This window comes from Archocentrus centrarchus, chromosome 3 (genome assembly GCF_007364275.1).
Source record: "Archocentrus centrarchus isolate MPI-CPG fArcCen1 chromosome 3, fArcCen1, whole genome shotgun sequence".
NCBI lineage: Eukaryota > Metazoa > Chordata > Actinopteri > Cichliformes > Cichlidae > Archocentrus > Archocentrus centrarchus.
Window position 1 is genome coordinate 35,001,270 of NC_044348.1, and position 25,345 is coordinate 35,026,614.

At 43.7% G+C, this 25,345-nt stretch overlaps 3 protein-coding genes across 3 annotated transcripts; 1 reads left to right on the forward strand and 2 right to left on the reverse strand.

Moving 5' to 3' along the window:
• Positions 1-2,992: 2,992 nt before the first annotated feature.
• Positions 2,993-5,282, forward strand: LOC115778181 (chymotrypsin A-like). Its single transcript, XM_030726239.1, has 7 exons — positions 2,993-3,116; positions 3,495-3,598; positions 3,674-3,753; positions 4,068-4,146; positions 4,229-4,409; positions 4,856-4,989; positions 5,070-5,282. Exons 1-7 carry the CDS (start codon positions 3,065-3,067, stop codon positions 5,229-5,231), a joined length of 792 nt encoding a protein of 263 aa, XP_030582099.1. The 5' UTR covers positions 2,993-3,064; the 3' UTR covers positions 5,232-5,282.
• A 4,753-nt stretch (positions 5,283-10,035) lies between these two features.
• Positions 10,036-12,327, reverse strand: LOC115778182 (chymotrypsin A-like). The gene is made up of 7 exons (XM_030726240.1): positions 12,204-12,327; positions 11,722-11,825; positions 11,567-11,646; positions 11,177-11,255; positions 10,914-11,094; positions 10,334-10,467; positions 10,036-10,252 (listed from the first exon to the last, which is right to left on the reverse strand). Exons 1-7 carry the CDS (start codon positions 12,253-12,255, stop codon positions 10,091-10,093), a joined length of 792 nt encoding a protein of 263 aa, XP_030582100.1. The 5' UTR covers positions 12,256-12,327; the 3' UTR covers positions 10,036-10,090.
• A 2,744-nt stretch (positions 12,328-15,071) lies between these two features.
• Positions 15,072-18,562, reverse strand: LOC115778180 (chymotrypsin B-like). Its single transcript, XM_030726238.1, has 7 exons — positions 18,498-18,562; positions 18,103-18,206; positions 17,944-18,023; positions 16,033-16,114; positions 15,774-15,954; positions 15,485-15,618; positions 15,072-15,385 (listed from the first exon to the last, which is right to left on the reverse strand). The coding sequence occupies exons 1-7, from the start codon at positions 18,547-18,549 to the stop codon at positions 15,224-15,226; spliced, it is 795 nt and encodes a 264-aa protein (XP_030582098.1). The 5' UTR covers positions 18,550-18,562; the 3' UTR covers positions 15,072-15,223.
• Between the last annotated feature and the right edge of the window lie 6,783 nt (positions 18,563-25,345).

Sequence of the window (25,345 nt, forward strand, 5' to 3'; positions counted from 1 at the left end):
TTTGTTATAAATGACACCTGCCAACATGATGGAGGTCCATGTCCAAACTTCTGAGAGAAGAGGGTTACGGTTGGAGTTCTCATAAGATGACTCAGACCTCTCATATTAAATCTACACATAGATATCTTTGGCTACGTTCACACTGCAGCCTGAAGTGACCCAAATCCAATTTTTTCGGCCTCATGCGACCTGCATCCGATCTTTTCATGCCAGTCTGAACAACACAGATCTGATCTTTTAAAACGTTCCGCGGCCCGATCAAGGGCCGTCGCGCAGAATTCTTAAATATACAGTCAAATTTCTCCGTCCCTATGTTGTCAAAACACACATACGAAACATTAAAAGAAAGCCACGGTTCTCCTCTTTCTAACCATGTATGCCATTGCCATGTACAAAAATCACAGCATATACAGCGCAGGGTATTGTAAGCTGATAGCCGAAACTAGTAATTTGACTTTCCTACCTTCGACCGCTCGTCTGGACTCCAAATCTTCATAATTCTCCACAAATTTGGCATCATTCTGTCCGTAACAGTCCAGTGAATATAATCCAATACATCCATGAGGTCAAAAACACGAGTCGTATCCACAAGGGCACCAAAAACAGAGCCTAAACTTTTCTTGAAAAAACGTAAACACTGTTTGTTGCCTCCTGTTAGCTGTATAGCTGCCGATAGAGCCTCCATTTTGCTCCAAATCGGAAGTTCCGGGTCTTAGGCTTTGATTGACACCTAACTTGACCAACTGGGACACTGTGACGGCTGTCTGTAGCAAGGAATAGCCAATGAGTGTCACAGACTAGCACAAGCTCCTGCCCACATTCTGATGACAACAGATCCAACCTATCAGCTCACAGAATAAAAATAACGCTACAGACGCTTAGCCAATGAAATTCTGAACACGTGGATGTATAGTTTGAGGGGTCTATGTTCTTTCTGTAAAACAGAGCATCCTTCGAATGACAGATTTGTGGTTTCAGGATTTCTGTGCGCTCATGTATAAAAGATGTTTTATGTGTGCTATTGCTGTTTTGATGGGTTTTTTTTTGTTCAAAACATTGCCAAAACACAAAGAAAAGATTATAAAAGGCTATAGTGCCATGAAAAAACTCCAGTCAAGTGTGTACCATGCCTTTGTAAACCGTGATGACTGACACAGAGAAAAGAACATGTAAAATAATAATGTGCCATGAGTATGTAAATAGTTTTATTTAATATTTTATTTTAAATATAGTATGTATATAGTATATATAGTAATATTTGTGTGTTTATTAAAATGTTTGTTGACTATAGCACTGGTTTGGACTACTGTTTATAATGCACACGTTTAGTGTACTCTTTATTGCTTTTTATGATAAAATATGAATTTCTAAAACAGGGAGAGTGGCTTTGGCTCTATATTCTAATTCCTCTAAGTGTAAGCTTTCATTAGAGCCCTCATTGATGTCTGTAGGATGAAGCATTCAGAAGTTATTGCATATTTCAGGGTTGTCCAAGTGTCTCCAAAAATGTCACTCTGAAAAACGCACAACCCATACCTTATGGAATATGCTGTAAAATGCTCAATTTTACAGCTATTGCTTTCAAATTTGAAATGGGAATAGCCAAGACCTTATTCTTTGCAATCATGATGTGTTTTAAGTCCATAAGTACCAAATTCAACTGTCTAATCTCTTGTTTTTTTTGTTTTTTAATCTAGGCGAGAAAAAAAATCTTCAAATTTGTCTGTTCAAAAGAGAATAACTTTCTGATAGTTACACTTAGAGGAAATCTTACTTTTGTATTAAAAAATATAGAATGTTACCTTTCCAAAATGCCCAAGCTTTTTCACATAGTCCCAAGGGTTTAGGAACAGCTTTAACTTAAAAATTTGAGTAAATTCTTAGGCGTTTTTGACACAAAACCCCCGGAATGTTAAAGGGTTAAAATGCGATCTGTACGGCCAGGTCGCGTCCTCTACTGCGCATGCGGGACAGGCTCGTCTGCTGTTCACACACAGATCACATCCAAGTCGTGTATATTTGGAAATGTGAACGACCACGCAAAAAAAATCGGATTTCACAAAAACATCGGAATTGGGTCACTTCAGGCTGCAGTGTGAACGTAGCATTTGTGTTTCTTCATTCATTGATTAACATATAAACACATCAGATTAAAATTGTGCACAACACAAAACAGCACAGCAACATTGTGTTTATTCCACATGCTGTTTTCTGTCAGCGACACACACACACACACACACACACACACACACACACACACACACACACGTATGCGTTCCTTCCTGCAGGTTGATGTCAGGTAAACACTCAGCTGCTGGGAAACTCACACATGTTTCAGCCTAAATGACCTTCAGTATCCTGATACAGCTTGTACTGTCCAGACACAAATATTAAAGAAGGGCAGGAATGCTTCTGGTTTGGGCTCTTTGCTCTCATCATAACTAAAGACACTGATGACTTTCACAATAATAATCAGAGGACGAACATCAGGAAGAGGAAGCATTTACAATCTGATTAAGTACAGATTACTTTTTCTTCACTTGTTTTATTGTTGCACATTTTCATAAATGTATTTACACATTTCAGAGGCAGATTTTCCAAAGGAAACATGGACTGATGTTTGCATAGAACAGGCATCAAATCTGATGTCTTTAATAAAATAATCAATCGATCGGTGACAAAGTAATTAACAGATTAACAGATCGAAAATAATGATTTGTTGCAGTTTGACACAAAAGAGTTCAAAGAGCTCTGCTTCAGCCTCCTGCTGTACTTTGATGTGTTCTTCACTGAGGGAACATCTTCAGTGGTTTTTCCTCTGATGCATTTTTACTGAAATAAATGATCTGAGCATTAATGTGACTTCTTTCTGGACTCCTGAGCACTGAATCAGGTGCATGTAACAGTCATGCATCCCCACGCTAAACCAAATTTAGCTGCTTGTCAGCATCACCGGCTTGAACTCCCACCGTCCACTGATAAGATACCTGTGGCCACCACCCAATCACATCACTCCCCTGCTGTATAAAAGCTCCTCTGTGAGGCGGCCCGACCTGATCGAGCCATGGCCTTCCTGTGGATCCTCTCCTGCCTCGCCTTCATTGGCGCCGCCTACGGTGAGATTACGGCTCACTGGGTGAAGCACGCTGGCAGCTGTCTTCATTCTCAGCACTGAATTTTGTTCCTCTTTTTTACATTTGAATGATTCATTTATTAACTTAAATTAAGAATTACATAAGAGGAGAGAAAAACTAAAAGCTGGTAACAAACAATCTTCAGGAATGGGGAAACAAACAGTTATATCGATGTAATTACACAGGAACTGAAATACAAATAAAACTGTGCAGAAAGTGACTCTGGATCAGCTGAGGGAGCAGCGCGGTGTTTATTACACATGATGCTGTAAAACCAGAAGCAGCTCTTCAGATTAACTTCCACACAGCAGTTTTATTTTTGTTTTTGATGATGTCATTCTGATCTTCTGATGTCACCAGGGTGCGGCGTTCCCGCCATCCCTCCTGTCATCACGGGCTATGCTCGGATTGTGAACGGTGAGGAGGCGGTGCCTCACTCCTGGCCCTGGCAGGTGTCCTTGCAGGTAAACACACCTTCACAGCCGCGCACTCACGGTCCGGTGGAAAGTGTCTGACTCTTGCTGTTTCTGCTGTGGCAGGACTACACCGGCTGGCACTTCTGTGGCGGTTCTCTCATCAATGAGTACTGGGTGGTGACGGCTGCTCACTGTGATGTGTCGTAAGTGCTGTGGAGGAGATTTAAAATGACACACCTGGGATTCTACACTGTCCTCTATCATCAAGTTATAACGTCATAGCTCTGGTTTTAAAATGACAGAATTATGCTGAAAGTATCTGATGATGATGATGATGATGATGATGATGTGAGGCTGTGAGGAATCTGCTGCACTTTGAGCCGGGTTTGAAAAATCTAATTAATATATAATTTCATGTCTGATGAAGAGAGTCCAGCTTTACAGAGATCTTTGTAGATCTTTCAGGTAATATGGTGATGGCAGAAACGCTCACCTGCTTCTCTTCTTCTCTGAGCAGGTCCTCAGACCGTGTGATCCTCGGAGAACATGATCGTTCCTCCAACACTGAGAACATTCAGACCATGACCGTCGGCAGGGTGGGAGAAATACTCCGTCAGGTTTTTGATCACATCGCCACATGTTGGAGTTTCCGATCATAACCATGTCACTTCCCAACAGGTGTTCAAGCACCCGAACTACAATGGATTCACCATCAACAACGACATCTTGCTTGTCAAGCTGGCCACCCCTGCCCAGCTGGGCACTCGTGTTTCCCCCGTGTGCGTGGCCGAGACCACAGATAACTACCCCGGAGGCCTGAAGTGTGTGACTACTGGCTGGGGTCTGACCCGCTACAACGGTGAGAGCTCAGCCCCTTTTTTCAGCCAGGTTCTTCGTTAGTTGATGTAAGTTTAAATACAAAGATCAGTTCTAAGACCTGAACACTTGTTGTTCTTTGTCATGCCTTCTTAACACATAATAAACTCATTAATAATAGTCTAACTCTAATTAACTGTGCTTTGGTGGAGCCAATAAATAAAACAGAAACCAAATAAATCCATGAATCTGTCTTATCTCACAGGAGAAACCCTGTGGGTGACCTCTGAACCTTTCACAGCATAAAGAGCTTGTGATGAAGGATCAAAAGTAAATTATTGTAATTAAAGCATCCTCATACAGATGTGTTTGGACGTTGATGAGCCCACCAGGTGGCGCTCTAATGCGAGGAATCATGAGACTAGCACACACACCCTCCGCCCGCTGTCAGTATCAGAGTCACTGATGTTTGATGTGTTTGTGTTTCAGCTGCTAACACGCCCCCCCGTCTGCAGCAGGCCGCCCTGCCCCTGCTGACCAATGATGAGTGCCGTAATTACTGGGGCAGCAAGATCAGTGATGTGATGATCTGCGCTGGAGCCTCTGGAGCCTCCTCCTGCATGGTGGGCGGGCCTCCATCACTAAAGAAATGCTGATCCTGATCTTTTTATACACTCTTATTTATTCATGTTTCATTTTTCAGGGTGACTCTGGTGGTCCTCTGGTCTGCCAGAACTCTGGAGTCTGGACTCTGGTCGGTATTGTGTCCTGGGGCAGCGGAACCTGCTCCACCTCCATGCCCGGTGTGTATGCCCGCGTCACCAAGCTGCGCGCCTGGATAGACCAGACCATTGCTGCCAACTGAGGAGCGGCTGCACATCGACCTCAGTCTCAATAAAACACAGAAACTCTGAAACAGACCTGCTCGTGTCTTTGTTAACACACACACACACACACACACACACACACACACACACACACACACACACACACACACACACACACACACCAGTGGTGTAGTCTACACTTTTGTAGTGGGTATACTGTGCTTAGAAATAAAGTACACCGGTTAGTGTGATGTAATCAACAATTTATTTGGATTTTTAAGCATATTTAACATTGCAAAATTTATCTGATGCTTATATTTGAATAAATGTACAACAGTTGCCTTTGTATTAAAAACATGTAGAACTTATAAACATTATAAAAGCAAAACATGTTTAAGCATTAAGTACAGGAGTACTACACAAAAAACAGTTTGAACCAGAGTTTTATGTGTCTATAAAACTGGCCGGTTCTTCTGGCAGGTCGCTTGATTCCTCTTCATTGTCAGAACATTGTAAAATCCTCTCACGTGTGTCAGACTCAATCATTGGTCGGGCCAAAATTCAAGATACAGTCTGAGTCGCAGGACGATCAGGATTAAAAGTAACAATTTTTATCAGCAATATGAATTTGAATGGCCAGAATACAGCAACTTTTTCCTCAACACATTAAATAAAATATTTATATATATATAAATATATAAATTATATTTTTCTTTAAAATAACATCAGGAAAAATGAATACATTTCAAGCTGATGAAAATTTGCAATTTTTTCAGGTAAAAACTGTGATGAGAATTTCTGCTCTTAACAGTCGGGAAAATGCTGCAAACTGCGCAGTGTGTGCAGTTCACAGCAAACAGCGCAGCTGCAAACACAGACCTGCTCTGGCCTGAATTTTTTTTCACACCCGTAATGGCGCGGTCCCGTCCCTGAAGCTGCAGGGACTTACAGTAAGATGCTTCATTGTGTGGCAGAGAGAAGCCGACTTACAGCCACTTTTTACCCCGGAGCCCTGCTGGGACTTCAACCTTTACTTTTCATGAACTTGACAGATTTCCTCAGGTAGCTCATGGCACCTGTGTGATAAAGAACGTCACCAAATTCAGAAACTATTTCCTCCGGACATGTCAGATTTAAACCTTTGCTTCTTATAAAGTTCCCTGTTTGTGTTACGATGCTCGTGTTCTGTCTGGAGGACTTTGCTGCGCAGCGTTTCCTGGTGTGTGACGCAGTGATGCACTGTCAGCTCACCTGTGCAGGTCTCCCTCTGCATCTTCTCCCATATCCGCTCTTTCCCCCGCACATCGCAGGCGAGGAAAAGAGACGCAGTTTACCTCCGATGTTAGCGATCAGGTCCTCTGCCTCGCCTGTTTAGATAAATCCGTTTCCCACTTTTCATCTGGCCGTTTTCGGGGGTCAGGTGTAAAACGTGATGATTGCTGTTTTTATTGCTGATCACTGATCAATGTGTCATTGGCAACGGAAAAATGAGTTAGTGCACAGGTCTTGGCCTGCGCGGCAGCTGTTGCAGTGCATTGTGAGATTTTTAGTATACGGTGGGAGCGCAATTTACCCTCGAGTTTTAGGTGGTTTTAGGTGGTTTTACGCAGGGGTGCAGGTATATACTTTCTGAGGTGTATGTGGACACATTTTTAGGCGCACGCACACACACACACAACGCACCAGCCGCGCCCTCTCAACATTTATTGTGTTCATGTGTGCAGATCTCACTAATTCATGCACTTATAAAATACAAGACTTCTATGACATAAACTACCGACTGTCTTTAAACCACTTTGAAAAGCTGTTTTTCATCCCAACAACATTTTTATCCTTCTCCCTCCTCCGTTTTCTCTTTTGTGCCCTGCAGAGACGAAAATGCTTGTCAGGGAGGACATCCAATCAGAACTGATTTCATTTTGGGACAAGTTAGGAAAACATCCAATCAAACGCACAGTTGCACAAATTTGCTCTAAACCCGGGAAGACCAAACTGGCCTGTGATTGGTCGTTCCTTCCGATAGAACTAAGTGATGTAACCAATGTCAGCAGGGAGAAAGAGAAGAGCCGATGTATGGACACATTTGTCCTTTGACGTCGTGCCAAACAAAACGATGTGTAAACCATGTGGGGCGACTATCTCGGGTAAAAACACGACAAATCTTAAACGACATCTGCAAACCAGTCACCCAGATCTCCATGCAAAGGTCAGCATTTTAATGTCATGCAGGGTAAAGTGTTTTTCCCAGTTTGTGTTTAGAGAAAATCTCCACACCGCGGTGGATTAGCCTTTATAATCTTAGTCCTGAACACTGCCCTGTACCTTTCAGAGCGTCCTGCTGTAAAACGCTCCGATTATCTCAGTAAGGTGGTGTTAATGATCGGGTGTGTGGGAAGCAGGTGAAACGCTAATGTTAATATTATTAATATTCCATAACTTTGAATAAATGTTTAATTTTGTGTAAGTGTGTATAAGGACTAATTCAAGGGAACTGAAGAAAAAGCATTTACATTTTACACCCTTTATATTTTAGTCGACTATATTCTTACCATAATTTCATCGACTAAAACTAAAACTATTCAGATACTAAATTATGACAAAAACTAAATTAATTTTTCGTCAAAAGACTATGACTAAAACTATCACAATTTGCTGTCAAAATTAACACTGCAGCCCAGCCAGCACACCATTAGGACAGGTGAAGGGCGAGACACCGGCTAAGGGGGGGTTGAAGATCCTTTTCCCCCTTTTGTATGTATGATCAGATAAAAGGCCTCTCCAAACCAAGCTCCCGGGCTGAATTTCAACCCCAGCCCGCCCCTGAGTGGGAATATATCACAAGGAGCTGCTCGAGCTGTGGACTCAGTCGTCTTTATTTCTCCATCTGCATTTTCACAGAATGAGCACAGCGGTAAGGTGTCTCTGGTGAGCAAGACAAGCGCTCCTTCTGCAAGGAGGAGCCATAACGTTACTGCGGGAATTTCCCACAATCTTTTCACACAAACTAAACACCTAGAAAGCACGACAATGACAACAGAATGGCAGAACTATCGTGACCTAAAGTAAACACAGTTCAGTAATTACATAAGTGAAAACCATAAACATACTTTATAAGTACGCTAATCATATTTCTTTGTCAGACCTCGCAGAGACACGTCACCTCATCAGTGATCCTTGCGGCTCTGAGGATGACCCATTATACATTGCTTCCTAAGGGTGAATGCAGATGGTGCATTTTAGCAGGATTGAACACGAACCATTTTAATTATGTTAGTCGAGTTCTCCAGAGTCCTGCTAATGACTTCTACATTTGACTCAGGTGTGCTGAAGCAGAGACACATCTAAAACCTGCAGGACACCGGCCCTCGAGGCCTGGATGTGAGGATCCCTGTCATTTTTTCTAAATGATGGAAATCCGTCACAGAGAACTTTAATGCCGCTAATGTGGATGAAATGCTCCGCTTTCACGGAGACACCTGAGCTGCAGAGTTAAAACGCTTTTTAATAATCAAATTGAGTTACTCCTGGAATCGTTGCAGCCCTAAAATTTGCATTAAATTTTCAGTTTGTGTATCATAATATATGAAAGTTGGTATTTACCTTTCATGCTGGGATTGTTTTTGTTGCATAGGAAGCCTGAAATTTTCATTTGATCTTCATTTTTACTCTTACTTTTCCCGCATTCATGCTGGCTGTCATTTAGATTTCTGTAGCCGCTAAACGTGCACATTGTGAATGAAACTGCCCGTGCTCTGCGGTAGATTGCAAATGATACAGGTGCAAGTGGCGATAATAGACCCTTTCACAGCCTACGTCAGTATTGTTTACAAACAGTAAAAGGATCTATGGTGTTGCGACCTTGAAATATCCCTTTTAATCTTATTTGTATTTTCAATTATTTAGTTGGCAGTAACAGATTTAAACAATAGGTAAATATTTTACGTTTCTATTTTATTTTGATGTTATGCCAAATATTACTGTGATTAATGTTGCTACTATGGGGTCAGAGTTCAGGATGTGATGTCATCAACTATCGCGAGGTTGGTGAGCGGTGCAACCTCTGGTGAATGTTTTTTTTTTTTACTTTCTCTCGTTCATCTGTGCTCATGTTTGTGCCTGCTTTGTGGAGTCATTCAGAGAATCGGGAATAAAAAAAGTTGCTGAACTGAAGATGGAATCCTGTCTTTTTAAGAGGGCAACAATAGCAGAGTCCGCGGGTGCCCTCCTAGGAGAAGGCAGTGGAGCACAGTCTTTGTTGGATTTGAATCAGTACGTTTTGCATCCAATAAAAGCAAAGATGTTAACAAATAAATTGGACAATATTCTGGCAATTCAGTGATATTTCCAGAGCTGTGGTCTTGACTGGTCTTGAAATAAAATCCCGAGCCCTCAATGTCCACGACAAGACTGAGTACAAGTGCGGTCAAGTCCATGACAAGACCGAGACCATCAAAAAGTGTCTCAAAACCAAGACTGGCCTCGAGTACTACAACACTAACCGAGGCTAACTCATCCTCATTCAGGTCCTGCTGCACGTCAGGCTGAAACTCTGCACACAAAACTCTCCTCGAGTTCTCCGCACTTCACTCACTGAATGCTCCATGTCTTAAAATGAATTTCCACAGAAGAGTTTACATGTTGGGCAGTCAGTGCATTTGTTAATACTGCAGTATTTACACAATATGTGCAGTGGTCACATAATAAATTGGTGAAACTGCATATTGAGGAGAAAAAGACACAGACAGGTGTGTGTGTGTGTGTGTGTGTGTGTGTGTGTGTGTGTGTGTGTGTGTGTGTGTGTGTGTGTGTGTGTGTGTGTGTGTTAACAAAGACACGAGCAGGTCTGTTTCAGAGTTTCTGTGTTTTATTGAGACTGAGGTCGATGTGCAGCCGCTCCTCAGTTGGCAGCAATGGTCTGGTCTATCCAGGCGCGCAGCTTGGTGACGCGGGCATACACAGCTGGCGTGGAGGTGGAGCAGGTTCCGCTGCCCCAGGACACAATACCGACCAGAGTCCAGACTCCAGACTTCTGGCAGACCAGAGGACCACCAGAGTCGCCCTGAAAAATGAAACATGAATAAATAAGAGTGTATAAAAAGATCAGGATCAGCATTTCTTTAGTGATGGAGGCCCCGCCCACCATGCAGGAGGAGACTCCAGAGGCTCCAGCGCAGATCATCACATCACTGATCTTGCTGCCCCAGTAATTACGGCACTCGTCATTGGTCAGCAGTGGCAGGGCGGCCTGCTGCAGACGGGGGGGCGTGTTAGCAGCTGAAACACAAACACATCAAACATCAGTGACTCTGATACTGACAGCGGGCGGAGGGTGTGTGTGCTAGTCTCATGATTCCTCGCATTAGAGCGCCACCTGGTGGGCTCATCAACGTCCAAACACATCTGTATGAGGATGCTTTAATTACAATAATTTACTTTTGATCCTTCATCACAAGCTCTTTATGCTGTGAAAGGTTCAGAGGTCACCCACAGGGTTTCTCCTGTGAGATAAGACAGATTCATGGAGTTATTTGGTTTCTGTTTTATTTATTGGCTCCACCAAAGCACAGTTAATTAGAGTTAGACTATTATTAATGAGTTTATTATGTGTTAAGAAGGCATGACAAAGAACAACAAGTGTTCAGGTCTTAGAACTGATCTTTGTATTTAAACTTACATCAACTAACGAAGAACCTGGCTGAAAAAAGTGGCTGAGCTCTCACCGTTGTAGCGGGTCAGACCCCAGCCAGTAGTCACACACTTCAGGCCTCCGGGGTAGTTATCTGTGGTCTCGGCCACGCACACGGGGTAAACACGAGTGCCCAGCTGGGCAGGGGTGGCCAGCTTGACGAGCAAGATGTCGTTGTTGATGGTGAATCCATTGTAGTTCGGGTGCTTGAACACCTGTTGGGAAGTGACATGGTTATGATCGGAAACTCCAACATGTGGCGATGTGATCAAAAACCCGACGGAGTATTTCTCCCACCCTGCCGACGGTCATGGTCTGAATGTTCTCAGTGTTGGAGGAACGATCATGTTCTCCGAGGATCACACGGTCTGAGGACCTGCTCAGAGAAGAAGAGAAGCAGGTGAGCGTTTCTGCCATCACCATATTACCTGAAAGATCTACAAAGATCTCTGTAAAGCTGGACTCTCTTCATCAGACATGAAATTATATATTAATTAGATTTTTCAAACCCGGCTCAAAGTGCAGCAGATTCCTCACAGCCTCACATCATCATCATCATCATCATCATCAGATACTTTCAGCATAATTCTGTCATTTTAAAACCAGAGCTATGACGTTATAACTTGATGATAGAGGACAGTGTAGAATCCCAGGTGTGTCATTTTAAATCTCCTCCACAGCACTTACGACACATCACAGTGAGCAGCCGTCACCACCCAGTACTCATTGATGAGAGAACCGCCACAGAAGTGCCAGCCGGTGTAGTCCTGCCACAGCAGAAACAGCAAGAGTCAGCCACTTTCCACCGGACCGTGAGTGCGCAGCTGTGAAGGTGTGTTTACCTGCAAGGACACCTGCCAGGGCCAGGAGTGAGGCACCGCCTCCTCACCGTTCACAATCCGAGCATAGCCCGTGATGACAGGAGGGATGGCGGGAACGCCGCACCCTGGTGACATCAGAAGATCAGAATGACATCATCAAAAACAAAAATAAAACTGCTGTGTGGAAGTTAATCTGAAGAGCTGCTTCTGGTTTTACAGCATCATGTGTAATAAACACCGCGCTGCTCCCTCAGCTGATCCAGAGTCACTTTCTGCACAGTTTTATTTGTATTTCAGTTCCTGTGTAATTACATCGATATAACTGTTTGTTTCCCCATTCCTGAAGATTGTTTGTTACCAGCTTTTAGTTTTTCTCTCCTCTTATGTAATTCTTAATTTAAGTTAATAAATGAATCATTCAAATGTAAAAAAGAGGAACAAAATTCAGTGCTGAGAATGAAGACAGCTGCCAGCGTGCTTCACCCAGTGAGCCGTAATCTCACCGTAGGCGGCGCCAATGAAGGCGAGGCAGGAGAGGATCCACAGGAAGGCCATGGCTCGATCAGGTCGGGCCGCCTCACAGAGGAGCTTTTATACAGCAGGGGAGTGATGTGATTGGGTGGTGGCCACAGGTATCTTATCAGTGGACGGTGGGAGTTCAAGCCGGTGATGCTGACAAGCAGCTAAATTTGGTTTAGCGTGGGGATGCATGACTGTTACATGCACCTGATTCAGTGCTCAGGAGTCCAGAAAGAAGTCACATTAATGCTCAGATCATTTATTTCAGTAAAAATGCATCAGAGGAAAAACCACTGAAGATGTTCCCTCAGTGAAGAACACATCAAAGTACAGCAGGAGGCTGAAGCAGAGCTCTTTGAACTCTTTTGTGTCAAACTGCAACAAATCATTATTTTCGATCTGTTAATCTGTTAATTACTTTGTCACCGATCGATTGATTATTTTATTAAAGACATCAGATTTGATGCCTGTTCTATGCAAACATCAGTCCATGTTTCCTTTGGAAAATCTGCCTCTGAAATGTGTAAATACATTTATGAAAATGTGCAACATTAAAACAAGTGAAGAAAAAGTAATCTGTACTTAATCAGATTGTAAATGCTTCCTCTTCCTGATGTTCGTCCTCTGATTATTATTGTGAAAGTCATCAGTGTCTTTAGTTATGATGAGAGCAAAGAGCCCAAACCAGGAAAAAGCCACACAGATTATCAAAATAAACCCAAAACATATTTGTTGGTTCATAAATCATTTATTAAATATTATTTTCTGAATCATTCAGCAGACACCAAGTCCTTATCTTCATTGAGCTTGTTTGTGAACATTTAAACAAAATAATTTTTTCATGTAATTCATGCCACTAAAACAGAACATTTGGATGATGATTATTCTTAAATGCAGTGATAGTAAATTTTAGATCCTTTTCAGTCCCAGTGGGACTGAACCATAACTTGTGTTTTTTTGTATTAACATTAACATTAAAAACATATTGAAGAGACTCTAAAATCGTTTTACTGCTTCCTGCCCTTCTTTAATATTTGTGTCTGTACAGTTCCTGCTGGGATCAGGATACTGAAGGTCATTTAGGCTGAAACATGTGTGAGTTTCCCAGCAGCTGAGTGTTTACCTGACATCAACCCGCAGGAAGGAGTACATACGTGTGTGTGTGTGTGTGTGTGTGTGTGTGTGTGTGTGTGTGTGTGTGTGTGTGTGTGTGTGTGTGTGTGTGTGTGTGTGTGAGTGTGTGTGTGTGTGTGAGTGTGTGTTGCTGACAGGAAACAGCATGTGGAATAAAATCATTGAATTATTCATTATTAGTAGGAATCTGTGAGAATGAACAGGAAACCAAATCAACTGTCACAGTGTGTGTGTGTGTGTGTGTGTGTGTGTGTGTGTGTGTGTGTGTGTGTGTGTGTGTTTGAGGAGTGGATCATTTGGAGCTAAAGTCCCAAAAAGGTTCTTTATGTTAATGTTTGACTCGTGTCAACCCTGCAGCTGTTTTTCTGAATGAAAAACTAACTGTGGAACAAATCACAGCATTTTTGGCAGGCGCGCCAAATGTTTTTATTAGATTCTGAAAAGTTAATTATTACTGCGATTGTTAGTAATATTGTTACTGATCTAACACCTCTGAGAACGTGAATGTTGTTAATGTCATAACTGCAGCTTGATGGTGTAACTCTGAGGGACAGTTCTATGGGGTCTGTTGCTGAGAAGCACAACAAAATATCAGTTTAAGATGCTGATTGGTTTTATGTTTCTGTGATAATGGAAATAAATGGAGGCGTGTGTTCTACCAAAGCTGCTTATTTATAGAAAAAGCACATTAATAACTTTGATATGTAATAAAATTCAATGGGAGGAAGAGAAGAAGTCAGAAAACAAACAGTAAACTTAGAGAATTAAGGTGCACTTAAATATAGATTATTGGTGTCTGAGTTTGTTTTTTTTTAATTTGGCCCTCCTCTTTCTGTTCTACTATTTATCTGCACCACTCAGAGCTGAGATAGCTGAATAATTACCACAAACAGACACAAAAAGGTGCTGAGCAGCTGGAGTCACTGACAGTGATGAACCTGAGAATTAGTGCTGTTCAGAGCTCTGAGAGAAGCTCCCACTGTTCCTGATCCAAAATGAACGGGAGGCAGAGCCTTCAGCTTTCAGGCCCCTCTTCTGTGGAACCAGCTCCCAGCTTGGATTCAGGAGACAGACACCCTCTCTATTTTTAAGATTAGGCTTAAAACTTTCCTTTATGATCAAGCTTATAGTTAGGGCTGGATCAGGTGACCCTGAACCCTCCCTTAGTTATGCTGCTATAGGCCTAGGCTGCTGGAGAGGTTCCCATGATGCACTGTTTCTTTTCATTCACCTCTTTTTACTTTGTTTATACTCCACTCTGCATTTAATCATTAGTTATTATTAATCTGTCTCTCTCATTTCAGCCCCAACTGGTCAGAGAAGCCCATAAATTAGCAGCAAATGAAGCTGATGTTCAGGATTTTTTGTGCCTAAAGGAAATTCATCACACTATAGTTTCTCATATTATTTCTGTTTATGGCATTCACACACACAGCCCTAGTCCTGTGTGTACCCATCTGTCAGCTGTCTGCATTTATTAAGACTGCTGTTGCTAATTTGCTGTAAATATCATGCAGACATTCAGCTGACATGTTCAGATGTTGTGTGCACATCTGAAAGCAGCATGCCCTGCTGTCTGTGTGTGTGTGTGTGTGTGTGTGTGTGTGTGTGTGTGTGTGTGTGTGTGTGTGTGTGTGTGTGTGTGTGTGTGTGTGTGTGTTGCTGAAGCAAACTCAGCAGGTAAAGTAGATTCAGAAAGAATACAAACTCAAACAGTGTCTGATTTTCAGTTTTTATTATCATTCAGCGACCTCACACTCTGATGTTGGTGTTCGTGAAGGTTAGGGTGGAGTTTGGGTGGGTTCAAGGGAGTCTGGGACATTATGAGTTTGTGGGCTCCCACGATGGAGTCGGCTCACCCTCTCAGCTTTTAGTTGGATGCGAGGATCTGGTCGACCCACCCACGGAGCTCGGTGACACGGGCGTAGACGGCAGGAGTGGAGGTGGAGCAAGTGCTGCTTCCCCAAGACACGATACCAACCAGAGTCCAGACACTGTCCTTCTCACAGACCAGAGGTCCACCGGAGTCACCCTGAGTGATGAACAGTGTGTACATTAAAGGGTCCAGCATTAAATCAGGAGATGGCCTATGTAAATACAAGGTGAGGCAGGTATGTGGGCGGGTCCTCACCATGCAGGAAGTGGCACCGGCTCCACCAGCACAGATCATGACATCAGAGATGTTGCTGCCCCAGTGTTTCTTGCACTGCTCGTTGGACAGCAGAGGCAGGGCTGCCTGCTGCAGGTTGTTGGGAGTACTGGGAGCTGTGGGAGAAGATTTTGTCAGTCAGTGAACCGAGGATATGTCAGGATACGTGTAGTTTATCTGATAATCACTGAAAAACTGCAGAAAAGTGGGCTGAGGGTTAAACTCGGACTCCCCCCTGTTTTCCTTCACACTGCTGTGGAGAGGATCTCACCGTTGTAGCGGGTCAGACCCCAGCCGGTAGTGACGCATTTCATGCCGGGGGCGAAGCTGTCCGTGGACTCGGCGAGGCAGACGGGGGACACGGTGGTGCCCAGGCGAGCGGGGGTGGCCAGCTTGATCAGGGTGATGTCATTGTTGATGGTTTGGGGATTCCAGTTGGGGTGGGTGAACACCTGTGAGAAGGATGGAGGGAGGGGTTAGAAAAAGGAGGAAGGTGTGCTCTGAAAGCTCATTGGCTGACTGCTTCTCACCTTGGCAGGCTTCAGCACCTGGATGTTCTCACTGGAGCCGAAGCCCTTATTGTGCTCTCCAGCGATCACGTTGTGGTAGGTCCTGACAGCAGGACATGGAGCATTTCAGAGTAAAGCACACAAAGGAGCTGCGCAAATGTTAAGCTGCAGTCAGCTGATTAAAAAGTTATAAAAAGTTTTTTTCTCCAGTCCAAAAACACACCAAAGGGGTCGTATCCATAGCTACAACAGTCCAAGACAAATGCAACATTTGCTCCATCTGTTTGATAAAAGCTGATCAGCTGGTTTATGAAATTATGAACACTCTGTAACTGTGAAACTGTCAACGTCAGACATGTTTTTCAAGATTTGCATTTTTGGAACTGAGACACAGACAGGAAGTCATGAAATATTTGTGTCATTGTAATACACAACGTTGGTTTGTTCAGCAGCAACTGGCTGCAGACGGACGTGTGGTCTGATGCTCTGAGGCTGTGCTGTGCTGTGTTGTGTTGTGTTGTGTTGTGTTGTGTTGTGTTGTGTTGTGTTGTGTTGTGCTGTGTTGTGCTGTGTTGTGCTGTGTTGTGCTGTGCTGTGCTGTGCTGTGCTGTGTTGTGTTGTGTTGTGGTGTGTTGTGCTGTGCTGTGTTGTGTTGTGCTGTGTTGTGTTGTGTTGTGCTGTGCTGTGTTGTGTTGTGTTGTGCTGTGTTGTGCTGTGCTGTGTTGTGTTGTGCTGTGTTGTGCTGAGTTGTGTTGTGTTGTGCTGTGTTGTGCTGTGCTGTGTTGTGTTGTGCTGTGTTGTGCTGTGTTGTGTTGTGTTGTGCTGTGCTGTGTTGTGTTGTGCTGTGTTGTGTTGTGTTGTGCTGTGCTGTGTTGTGTTGTGTTGTGTTGTGTTGTGCTGTGTTGTGTTGTGTTGTGCTGTGTTGTGCTGTGCTGTGTTGTGCTGAGTTGTGTTGTGTTGTGCTGTGTTGTGCTGTGCTGTGTTGTGCTGTGTTGTGTTGTGTTGTGCTGTGCTGTGTTGTGTTGTGTTGTGTTGTGCTGTGTTGTGCTGTGCTGTGTTGTGCTGTGTTGTGTTGTGTTGTGTTGTGTTGTGCTGTGTTGTGCTGTGCTGTGTTGTGCTGTGTTGTGTTGTGTTGTGTTGTGTTGTGTTGTGTTGTGTTGTGTTGTGCTGTGCTGTGTTGTGTTGTGTTGTGTTGTGTTGTGCTGTGTTGTGTTGTGCTGTGCTGTGTTGTGTTGTGTTGTGTTGTGCTGAGTTGTGTTGTGTTGTGCTGTGTTGTGCTGTGCTGTGTTGTGTTGTGCTGTGTTGTGCTGAGTTGTGTTGTGTTGTGCTGTGTTGTGTTGTGCTGTGTTGTGTTGTGCTGTGTTGTGCTGTGTTGTGTTGTGTTGTGCTGTGCTGTGTTGTGTTGTGCTGTGTTGTGTTGTGTTGTGTTGTGTTGTGCTGTGCTGTGCTGTGTTGTGTTGTGCTGTGTTGTGCTGTGTTGTGCTGTGCTGTGTTGTGTTGTGCTGTATTGTGTTGTGCTGTGTTGTGTTGTGTTGTGTTGTGTTGTGCTGTGCTGTGCTGTGCTGTGTTGTGTTGTGCTGTGTTGTGCTGTGTTGTGCTGTGCTGTGTTGTGTTGTGCTGTATTGTGTTGTGCTGTGTTGTGTTGTGTTGTGCTGTGCTGTGCTGTATTGTGCTGTGTTGTGTTGTGCTGTGTTGTGTTGTGTTGTGTTGTGCTGTGCTGTGCTGTGTTGTGCTGTGCTGTGTTGTGTTGTGTTGTGCTGTGCTGTGTTGTGTTGTGTTGTGCTGTGCTGTGTTGTGTTGTGCTGTGTTGTGCTGTGTTGTGCTGTGCTGTGTTGTGCTGTGCTGTGCTGTGTTGTGTTGTGCTGTGTTGTGCTGTATTGTGTTGTGCTGTGCTGTGCTGTGTTGTGCTGTGCTGTGTTGTGTTGTGCTGACCTGACGTTGCAGTGTGCAGCAGTCACCACCCAGTTCTCGTTGATCAGAGATCCTCCACAGAAGTGAAAGCCGTTGGTTTGCTGTGAGGAAAACAAACCAAACTCAGGGAATGAGGAAGATGAGGAAGCTGTTTGTGATGGCTGAGGTCAGCTGACTCACCTGCAGAGACACCTGCCAGGGCCAGGAGTGAGGCACCGCCTCCTCACCGTTGACGATGCGGGCATAGCCAGTCACCTGGGGGGGGATGGCAGGGATGCCGCAGCCTGAACACAAAGAAAACTTGAAAGAAATCACCTGAGCAGCAAACACCTGAGATCACCATGAAGCTGAAGCAGCAGAGTCACACTGACGCTCTGAAACACTGATCTCAGAGACAGGACCAGACTTCCAGCTCTTACTGTGACCCGCCTGAACTAATAATCTAAATATAATAAAGGGTTTTATAAAGATCTAAAAGAATGATGTCAGTTCTCCTCGAATGAAGGAAAACGTTATTATCTAACAGAAGCAGAGGTGACAGATATGGTTTAATGTCTCGGTGTGATTGCTCTCACCGTAGACGGTGCTGATGAAGGCGAGGCAGGAGACGATCCAGAGGAAGGCCATGGTGATCCTGGTGCTGAAGGGATAAGCTGCTGTTTTATCCCTGAAGCATGCTGACCGGCAGCCAATCAGGAGTGCCCGAGAGTTTCCTCCTCTGGTTATCAGAGCTCAGGCGATGGCGGCGTTCTCACGACCTGCACACCCTGACAGGCAGCTCTGTGATTGGCTGAAAAATGTAAAAAATATGTTGATGAACAATCAATCATATTCAAATATTTACATACCTTTATTTAAAACCTGATTATCCACAGAAACACTTTATAAATCAGGAGAATCTGAACTGTATTTGAACATATTTCCATATCAGGGTTTTCCATCATGTTTATGGGATGTTTAAAATATCTGCTCTGAGTAACTCACATTTTAAATGCACTTTTACTGCTGTTTATTAATGTGCTGTCTGAATAACGCTGGTGTGATGTCACTCACGGTTTCTGTGTGAGTGGAGCTTCAGTGCAGAGCTGCAACAACACAACTCAGTGTTGTGTTTAACTCAAATCACTCAGAATAACAAACGAAATGAATTTTTATTTAATAACATATTTGTGGTCAAATAAAACTGTTCACTTTATTTACTGAGAAACAAAATAATTCATGTTTTTATGAATAAATAAAAATACTTTTTTTGCATAAATTATGTGAGAAAACTTTTATTGTGCTTTTATTAAACACATATCTCTGTTATATAAATGTCACTGTAGCCCTGCTGATGGGTTAACCTAACAGCAGTGACTTTTAATGGACAGTGGTCACGATTAAAACTAATGTTATGAGTCATTTTTATCTAACATTTCTACTTTATGTCCAAATGAAAAGTATGAGGGGCTGTTAAACAGTGTCCTCGTCATGTCTCAGCTGAGTCAGAGGATTTAAGCTTCCTCAGAGGAGCCGTTTATGTTCATGACTGTGAATTTCTGCCTGCCATGAATTTTTACAGGTTTGGTTTATTAGTGTCGTAACGACGATGGAGAGTTGTACTTTAATTATTTCATAGTTAGGAATTAAATGTGGACAGTTATCATTTAATTACGCTAAACTAAATAGTTTGAGTTTATATTTTAAAAATTTGTTCAGCTTTGTTACAAAGTAACAAAACCAGTCTGACTGAAATTTGTTGTTGATCAAAGTGTTACTGAGTCACCAGTTTATCTGTTGGTGTTACTCTAATGATCATAATAATCATTCACTCAGACCCACCACAGGCTTCATAATGCTTTAGTTTAGTTTCGTGAGAAGAAGCAGACACAGCCACTCGTTCCTGTAAGCACTAAAAGTTGCTTAATGGTTCAGTAAATAGTATATTTCCACTGGAATGGCTGACAGTACAGTTTCCATATTTAGCAGCTGTGACTCCGACACGCTGACACGATGACATCACTCAGGTCGGTCTCAAAGATGCTTTTGTGGGATTATTTTAAAAAATGTGAACAAAGAAAAACCACAACAGTTCACTGAAAGTAACCAAAGTAAAATTACAGTTGTAAACCTGAACATTGTGACACTTTAACACAGTTGTTTCAAGACTAAATCAATTATTGGTTATCTAACACAAAAATGTGCCTTCAGCACAACCACAGATCAGGTGTTCCTCGGTGGCTTCTCTCTGTGCAGGTTAATCAGCTCCCTGAAATTGGATCTCTACTGTTTCAAGGCAACAGTTACTTTATTGTGTTTCTATTAATAAAGCTGCAGCTCGATGACAACATTAAAACAAATTCCTCCAAAGTGGAGATGAGTAAGTCCACAGATGAGGCACGCACAGCCAGAACACAGACTTATAAAAGGCTTCAGGTTGAGTCTGCTTGGGCCATTAAAGTGATTTGAATCTGAATGTCAGGCTCTGTGTGGGTCCAGACTGCAGGCTGTGAAATGCTCGGCTCTCAGCAGCTGACAGGTAGGAAACATTGTTTCTGAGCAGCAGGTTAATGATTGGTCAGAGTGAGACAGGTGGAGGGAAATCATTGATTGGTCCAACTACTATCTTCTGATCTCAGTGAAAAACATTTTTCTGGGGCTTTTGGTACATTTTGTACTTTGGGGGAGGACATCTGTGTCACCTCTCTTAAAATCCACCACAATGACTGCAGTAAGGCCTCTCTGACACCAGAGGGCACCGTGCCTCAGACTGCAGGCAGTCGGTTTGATCCTGCTCTCTGTGGGAGTTTTTCTCTTAATGATGGACTCAGAACACGAACAATGTTTATTCTAGATGATAAAATTCGATCTGCTGTTGCTTCAGAAAACCTCAGCTGCAGTTTAAATCTTTTTGGATAAATATAAGCAGGAAAATCTATTTTAGTTGTCAGGGACAAAACAAACAAAAACCTGAGAAAAACAGCAGATATGGATTCAAGGACAGGTTGGAGCCGGCTCCTCTAATCTCTGTGGAGGGTTACACGCCGGCCCCTGCATCAGCCTGACAGCACCCCCGCCTTCTGTAAGAATAGATAAGTGTTTAACTGTTTTCCTGTGTATCACAATGTGCTGGAAGTGTTCATCATAAACATGCACATGACAATCTGATTGTAAGGACAAAACATACTCGTACATACCCAAACCCTCCAGGTGAGGAAAGCAGGTAACGCCTGTTTCCTGAGGACACACACACACACACACACACGCACACGCACACGCACACGCACACGCACACACACACACACACACACACACACACACACACACACACACACACACACACACACACACACACACACACACATATGTGATTTCATCATGTGAAGTAAGTGATGTTGTTACCTCAGCTTTGTGTAAACATACATGATGCTAAATAAAAGAGCCAGCAGGAAGAAGGAAGTCAGACTCTCACTCAGACACACACACGTGTGGTGGCTGACGGAGACTGTCCCTGCAGGTACTAAGATCAACTACGGGTTTCTGTGTCTTCTTTTATTTAACGGTGGTCTGAACCTAACACCTTCAATCTCCTGCAGGAGAAACTGAACAGCAACATCTGGAGCTGAGAAATTAAGAAACACCAATAGCTGCAGTTCCTCCTGTGCCCACTCACAGTATCCTAAAATCAGTCCCTTAGATTCCCACATCTACAGGAGCAACAGAGACTTCTACAGCCTGGAGCAAAACACTGATCCTTATTCACCTCTTACAACTGAATGAAGGGCTAACGAGCAGTCGCTTTAACTGACTCCGGCTCCATGTGGCCCAGCATTTTATTCAGCGGCTGCAAAGAAAGCACGATGGTCAGGTGCTAAGTCATGGTCAAGGTAACCTGTCTTTGAACTCCTTCTTTGATACTTGCCATAATAATATTTGTCTTTCACTGGCTAAATGCTGTATGTGTTCATTTCATTTATTTTAATTTCTATTCAGTTATATCAACACCTCAGACCACCTCTCATGTCCCTCCAGTTTATTCTGAGCTGCTCGCATTAACACAGTTCACCTACTCAGCTTCAGCTGACTGAACCTCTCCACGATGTGGGGGCTGAGTGTGTCTTCTGCACGCCATGCTATTTATCAGATAAATGATGTGGACTGCTGAGCAGTTCATTGATCACACAGCCTGTGCACAAAGTCTGTGTTCTAGTTTTGGTGAGTGAAACTATCAGCCTGCTGATAGCAGGAATTATGTGTGTGTGTGTGTGTGTGTGTGTGTGTGTGTGTGTGTGTGTGTGTGTGTGTGTGTGTGTGTGTGTGTGTGTGTGTGTGTGTGTGTGTGTGTGTGTGTGTGTGAGACACAGCCATGCAGGTTATGGATGCATGCTAACATGAAAACTTAACACTCAACAATCTCGTACAAAACAACCAAACTAAGACGAGGCTTAAAAAACATGGCTTCACGAACCAAGAGTTGGTGTCACACTGGATACAAGTGTTTCATACAGTTCATGGAGAAGAGCCAAGAAAGAAGATGACTGTGATCAATTATGATGCTTCAGACTTAAAGTTTGTTAGCAGCTGCTGGTCAAACACCCCCATTATTCTTCCAGTAACTTCATTTGTTCCCAACAGTTTCCTTTGTTTCAGGAAGTTTGCAGAAATTAAGCTGAGAGGAGGCGGCTCAATGAGCTGAAAAATAACACCAACAGTTCATCTGAAGTCGATGAGGAAAGTTCACAGAGCTGACTCAGCACTTTGTCTCGTTAGAAAATCTCATTTTGGACTCACTAATGAGCTGAAATGATGACTCCTAGAATCACTAAACACAAAGTGGCACCAAACTTTACTGCAGACATTTAACAAGTCACTCTGTCTTCTATTAAAACCAAAGGAGGAGGAGGCTCTGGGTTTGAACATGTCGGTTGGGTGGGTCCTTTCTGTGTGGAGTCGACATGATCGGTCACACGTCTTTAGACGCATTGGTTATTTTAATTGGCTGTAATGTGAATGTGAACATCCATGATTGTCTCTCTGTTAGACTGGTGACCTGCCAGTGGATGGATGAATGGATAGATAGATGGATTGCTGGCTGGCTGGATGAACAGACGGACGGACGGACAGATGGATGGATGGATGGATGGATGTTGCTGCGCTCCCAGCCGGAGGGGCGGAGACACTCACTGTGACGGATCGCGACGTGAGGAGGGCGTTTAGACGTGTAAACACCAGGAATGCGGCTGGACCAGACGGTATTAGTGGACGTGTCCTTAAGACCTGCGCTGACCAGCTGGCACCTGTGTTTACACTGATATTCAACCTCTCACTGAAACTGTGTGTGATTCCCACCTGCTTTAAAAAGTCCATCATAGTCCCAAAGAAACCACACCCCAGCAGCCCCAATGACTTCAGGCCCATAGCGCTCACCTCTGTGGTGATGAAGTGTTTTGAGAGACTCATCAAGACATTCATCACCTCCTCACTGCCCACCACCCTCGACCCACTACAGTTTGCATACTGGCCAGACAGATCCACAGATGACGCCATATCCTTCCTCCTCCACAAGACCCTTTCGCACATAGACACTGGTAAGGGGAACTATGTGAGAGTGCTGTTTGTAGATTACAGCTCAGCATTCAACACCATAGTTCCCTCCAGGCTGGTCTCTAAGCTGCTGGACCTGGGCCTGGGCCCATCCCTGTGCAGGTGGGTTCACAGCTTCCTGACCAGCAGACCACAGGTGGTACGAGTGGGTCACCTCACCTCATCCTCCCTCACACTCAACACTGGATCCCCCCAAGGCTGTGTGCTCAGCCCTCTGCTGTACTCACTGTACACCCATGACTGCGAGGCCACGTCAGAGTCCAACGTCATCATCAAGTTTGCTGCCGACACTGCTGTTGTGGGACTAATCTCTCACAATGAGGAGACAGCCTACAGGAGAGAGGTCTCCCGCCTGGAGAACTGGTGCCAGGAGAACCACCTCCTGCTCAACGTCAGCAAAACAAAGGAACTGATCGTGGACTTCAGCAGGAAGCAGCAGAGGGACTACCATCCACTTGTCATCAGTGGTGCTGAGGTGGAAAGAGTGGACACTTTCAAATACCTGGGAGTGACCATCTCACAGGACCTGTCCTGGACTCATCACATAAACATCACTGTGAAGAAGGCCAGACAGCGTCTCTACCTCCTCAGGTGGCTGAGAGACTTCAAGCTCCCACTCAAGGTGCTCAGAAACTTTTACACCTGCACCATCGAGAGCATCATGCGTGGGAGCATCACCACGTGGATGGGAAACTGCACCAAGCAGGACTTCATGGCCCTAAAAAGGGTGGTTCGTTCAGCTGAACGGACCATCAGAACCACCCTCCCCAACCTGCAGGACATTTACACCAAACAGTGCAGGCTGAGGGCCATGAAGATCCTAAAACAGCCCAGCCACCCCGGACACTCTCTCTTCTCCCTGCTCCCATCAGGCCGGCGTTACCGCTGCCTGAGGGCTAAGACTGAAAGGTTGAAGAAGAGTTTTTACCCACAAGCCATCCGTCTGCTCAACTCTGAGCCCTAACTGGACCATTATTGCACAATGTAAATATTATAATATTCTATAATTCTGTGTGTATAGTATATAGTGTATAGTGTGAATTACTTTTTATTCTCCTTATTTATATGTGTGTGTATATATGGCTGCAGGTACAAAATACATTTCACTGTGCATTGTACTGTGTATAATTGCGCATGTGACAAATAAACACTATCTTATCTTATCTTATCTATGTATGGACAGATGGATGGACGGATGGATGCTTGAACAGATAGATGAATAGAGGGATGAATGGATGTGTGGATGGATGGAGGATATAGTGAGTTAATTGGCTCCCCATAGCTTCTCATGGAACTCTCTCCCAACAGACTTTTGCAGTATCGACTCTCTTCATATCTTCAAATCACAACTCAAAACTCACCTGTTCCATATTTCAGACTGGCTTTAGTTCTTTTGGTCATTTTAGCTTCTTGTTGTGCTTTTTGTAGTTTCTCTTGTTTTCTGCCCTGTAAAGTGTCCTTGGGTGTCATGAAAGGTGCTTATGAATAAAATGTATTATTATTATTATTAAATTGTTTTTCAGGATGGGGGATGAGGAACTGTAACTGTAAGTTCTTCACTGCTGCTTTAAATGGAAACAGAGTAGCTACTCTGTATATGCACACTGTCTTCTCTGAGACTGTAATCAATCAGCTTTTGGGCAGATTATTGATTGATTTTATTCATACATATAAAACAACCACACACACACACACACACATGCACACACACACACACACACACACACACACACACACACACACACACACACACACACACACACACACACACACACACACACACGCACGCATGTACGCACACATGTGTGCAGACAAAATCAAACAGAATCTACATGACTTG

Excerpts from the sequence above, each read along its gene's own strand:
- LOC115778181 (XM_030726239.1), top strand. The coding sequence starts at position 3,065 with ATGGCCTTCCTGTGGATCCTCTCCTGCCTCGCCTTCATTGGCGCCGCC. Across the intron at positions 3,599-3,673 it reads CCTGGCAGGTGTCCTTGCAG|GACTACACCGGCTGGCACTT; the intron begins GTAAACACACCT and ends CTGCTGTGGCAG. Across the intron at positions 4,147-4,228 it reads AGACCATGACCGTCGGCAGG|GTGTTCAAGCACCCGAACTA; the intron begins GTGGGAGAAATA and ends ACTTCCCAACAG.
- LOC115778182 (XM_030726240.1), bottom strand. The coding sequence starts at position 12,255 with ATGGCCTTCCTGTGGATCCTCTCCTGCCTCGCCTTCATTGGCGCCGCC. Across the intron at positions 11,826-12,203 it reads CTTCATTGGCGCCGCCTACG|GGTGCGGCGTTCCCGCCATC; the intron begins GTGAGATTACGG and ends TGATGTCACCAG. Across the intron at positions 10,253-10,333 it reads CTGGAGTCTCCTCCTGCATG|GGCGACTCTGGTGGTCCTCT; the intron begins GTGGGCGGGGCC and ends TTCATTTTTCAG.
- LOC115778180 (XM_030726238.1), bottom strand. The coding sequence starts at position 18,549 with ATGGCCTTCCTCTGGATCGTCTCCTGCCTCGCCTTCATCAGCACCGTC. Across the intron at positions 18,207-18,497 it reads CTTCATCAGCACCGTCTACG|GCTGCGGCATCCCTGCCATC; the intron begins GTGAGAGCAATC and ends CTTTGTGTTCAG. Across the intron at positions 18,024-18,102 it reads CCTGGCAGGTGTCTCTGCAG|CAAACCAACGGCTTTCACTT; the intron begins GTGAGTCAGCTG and ends TTTTCCTCACAG.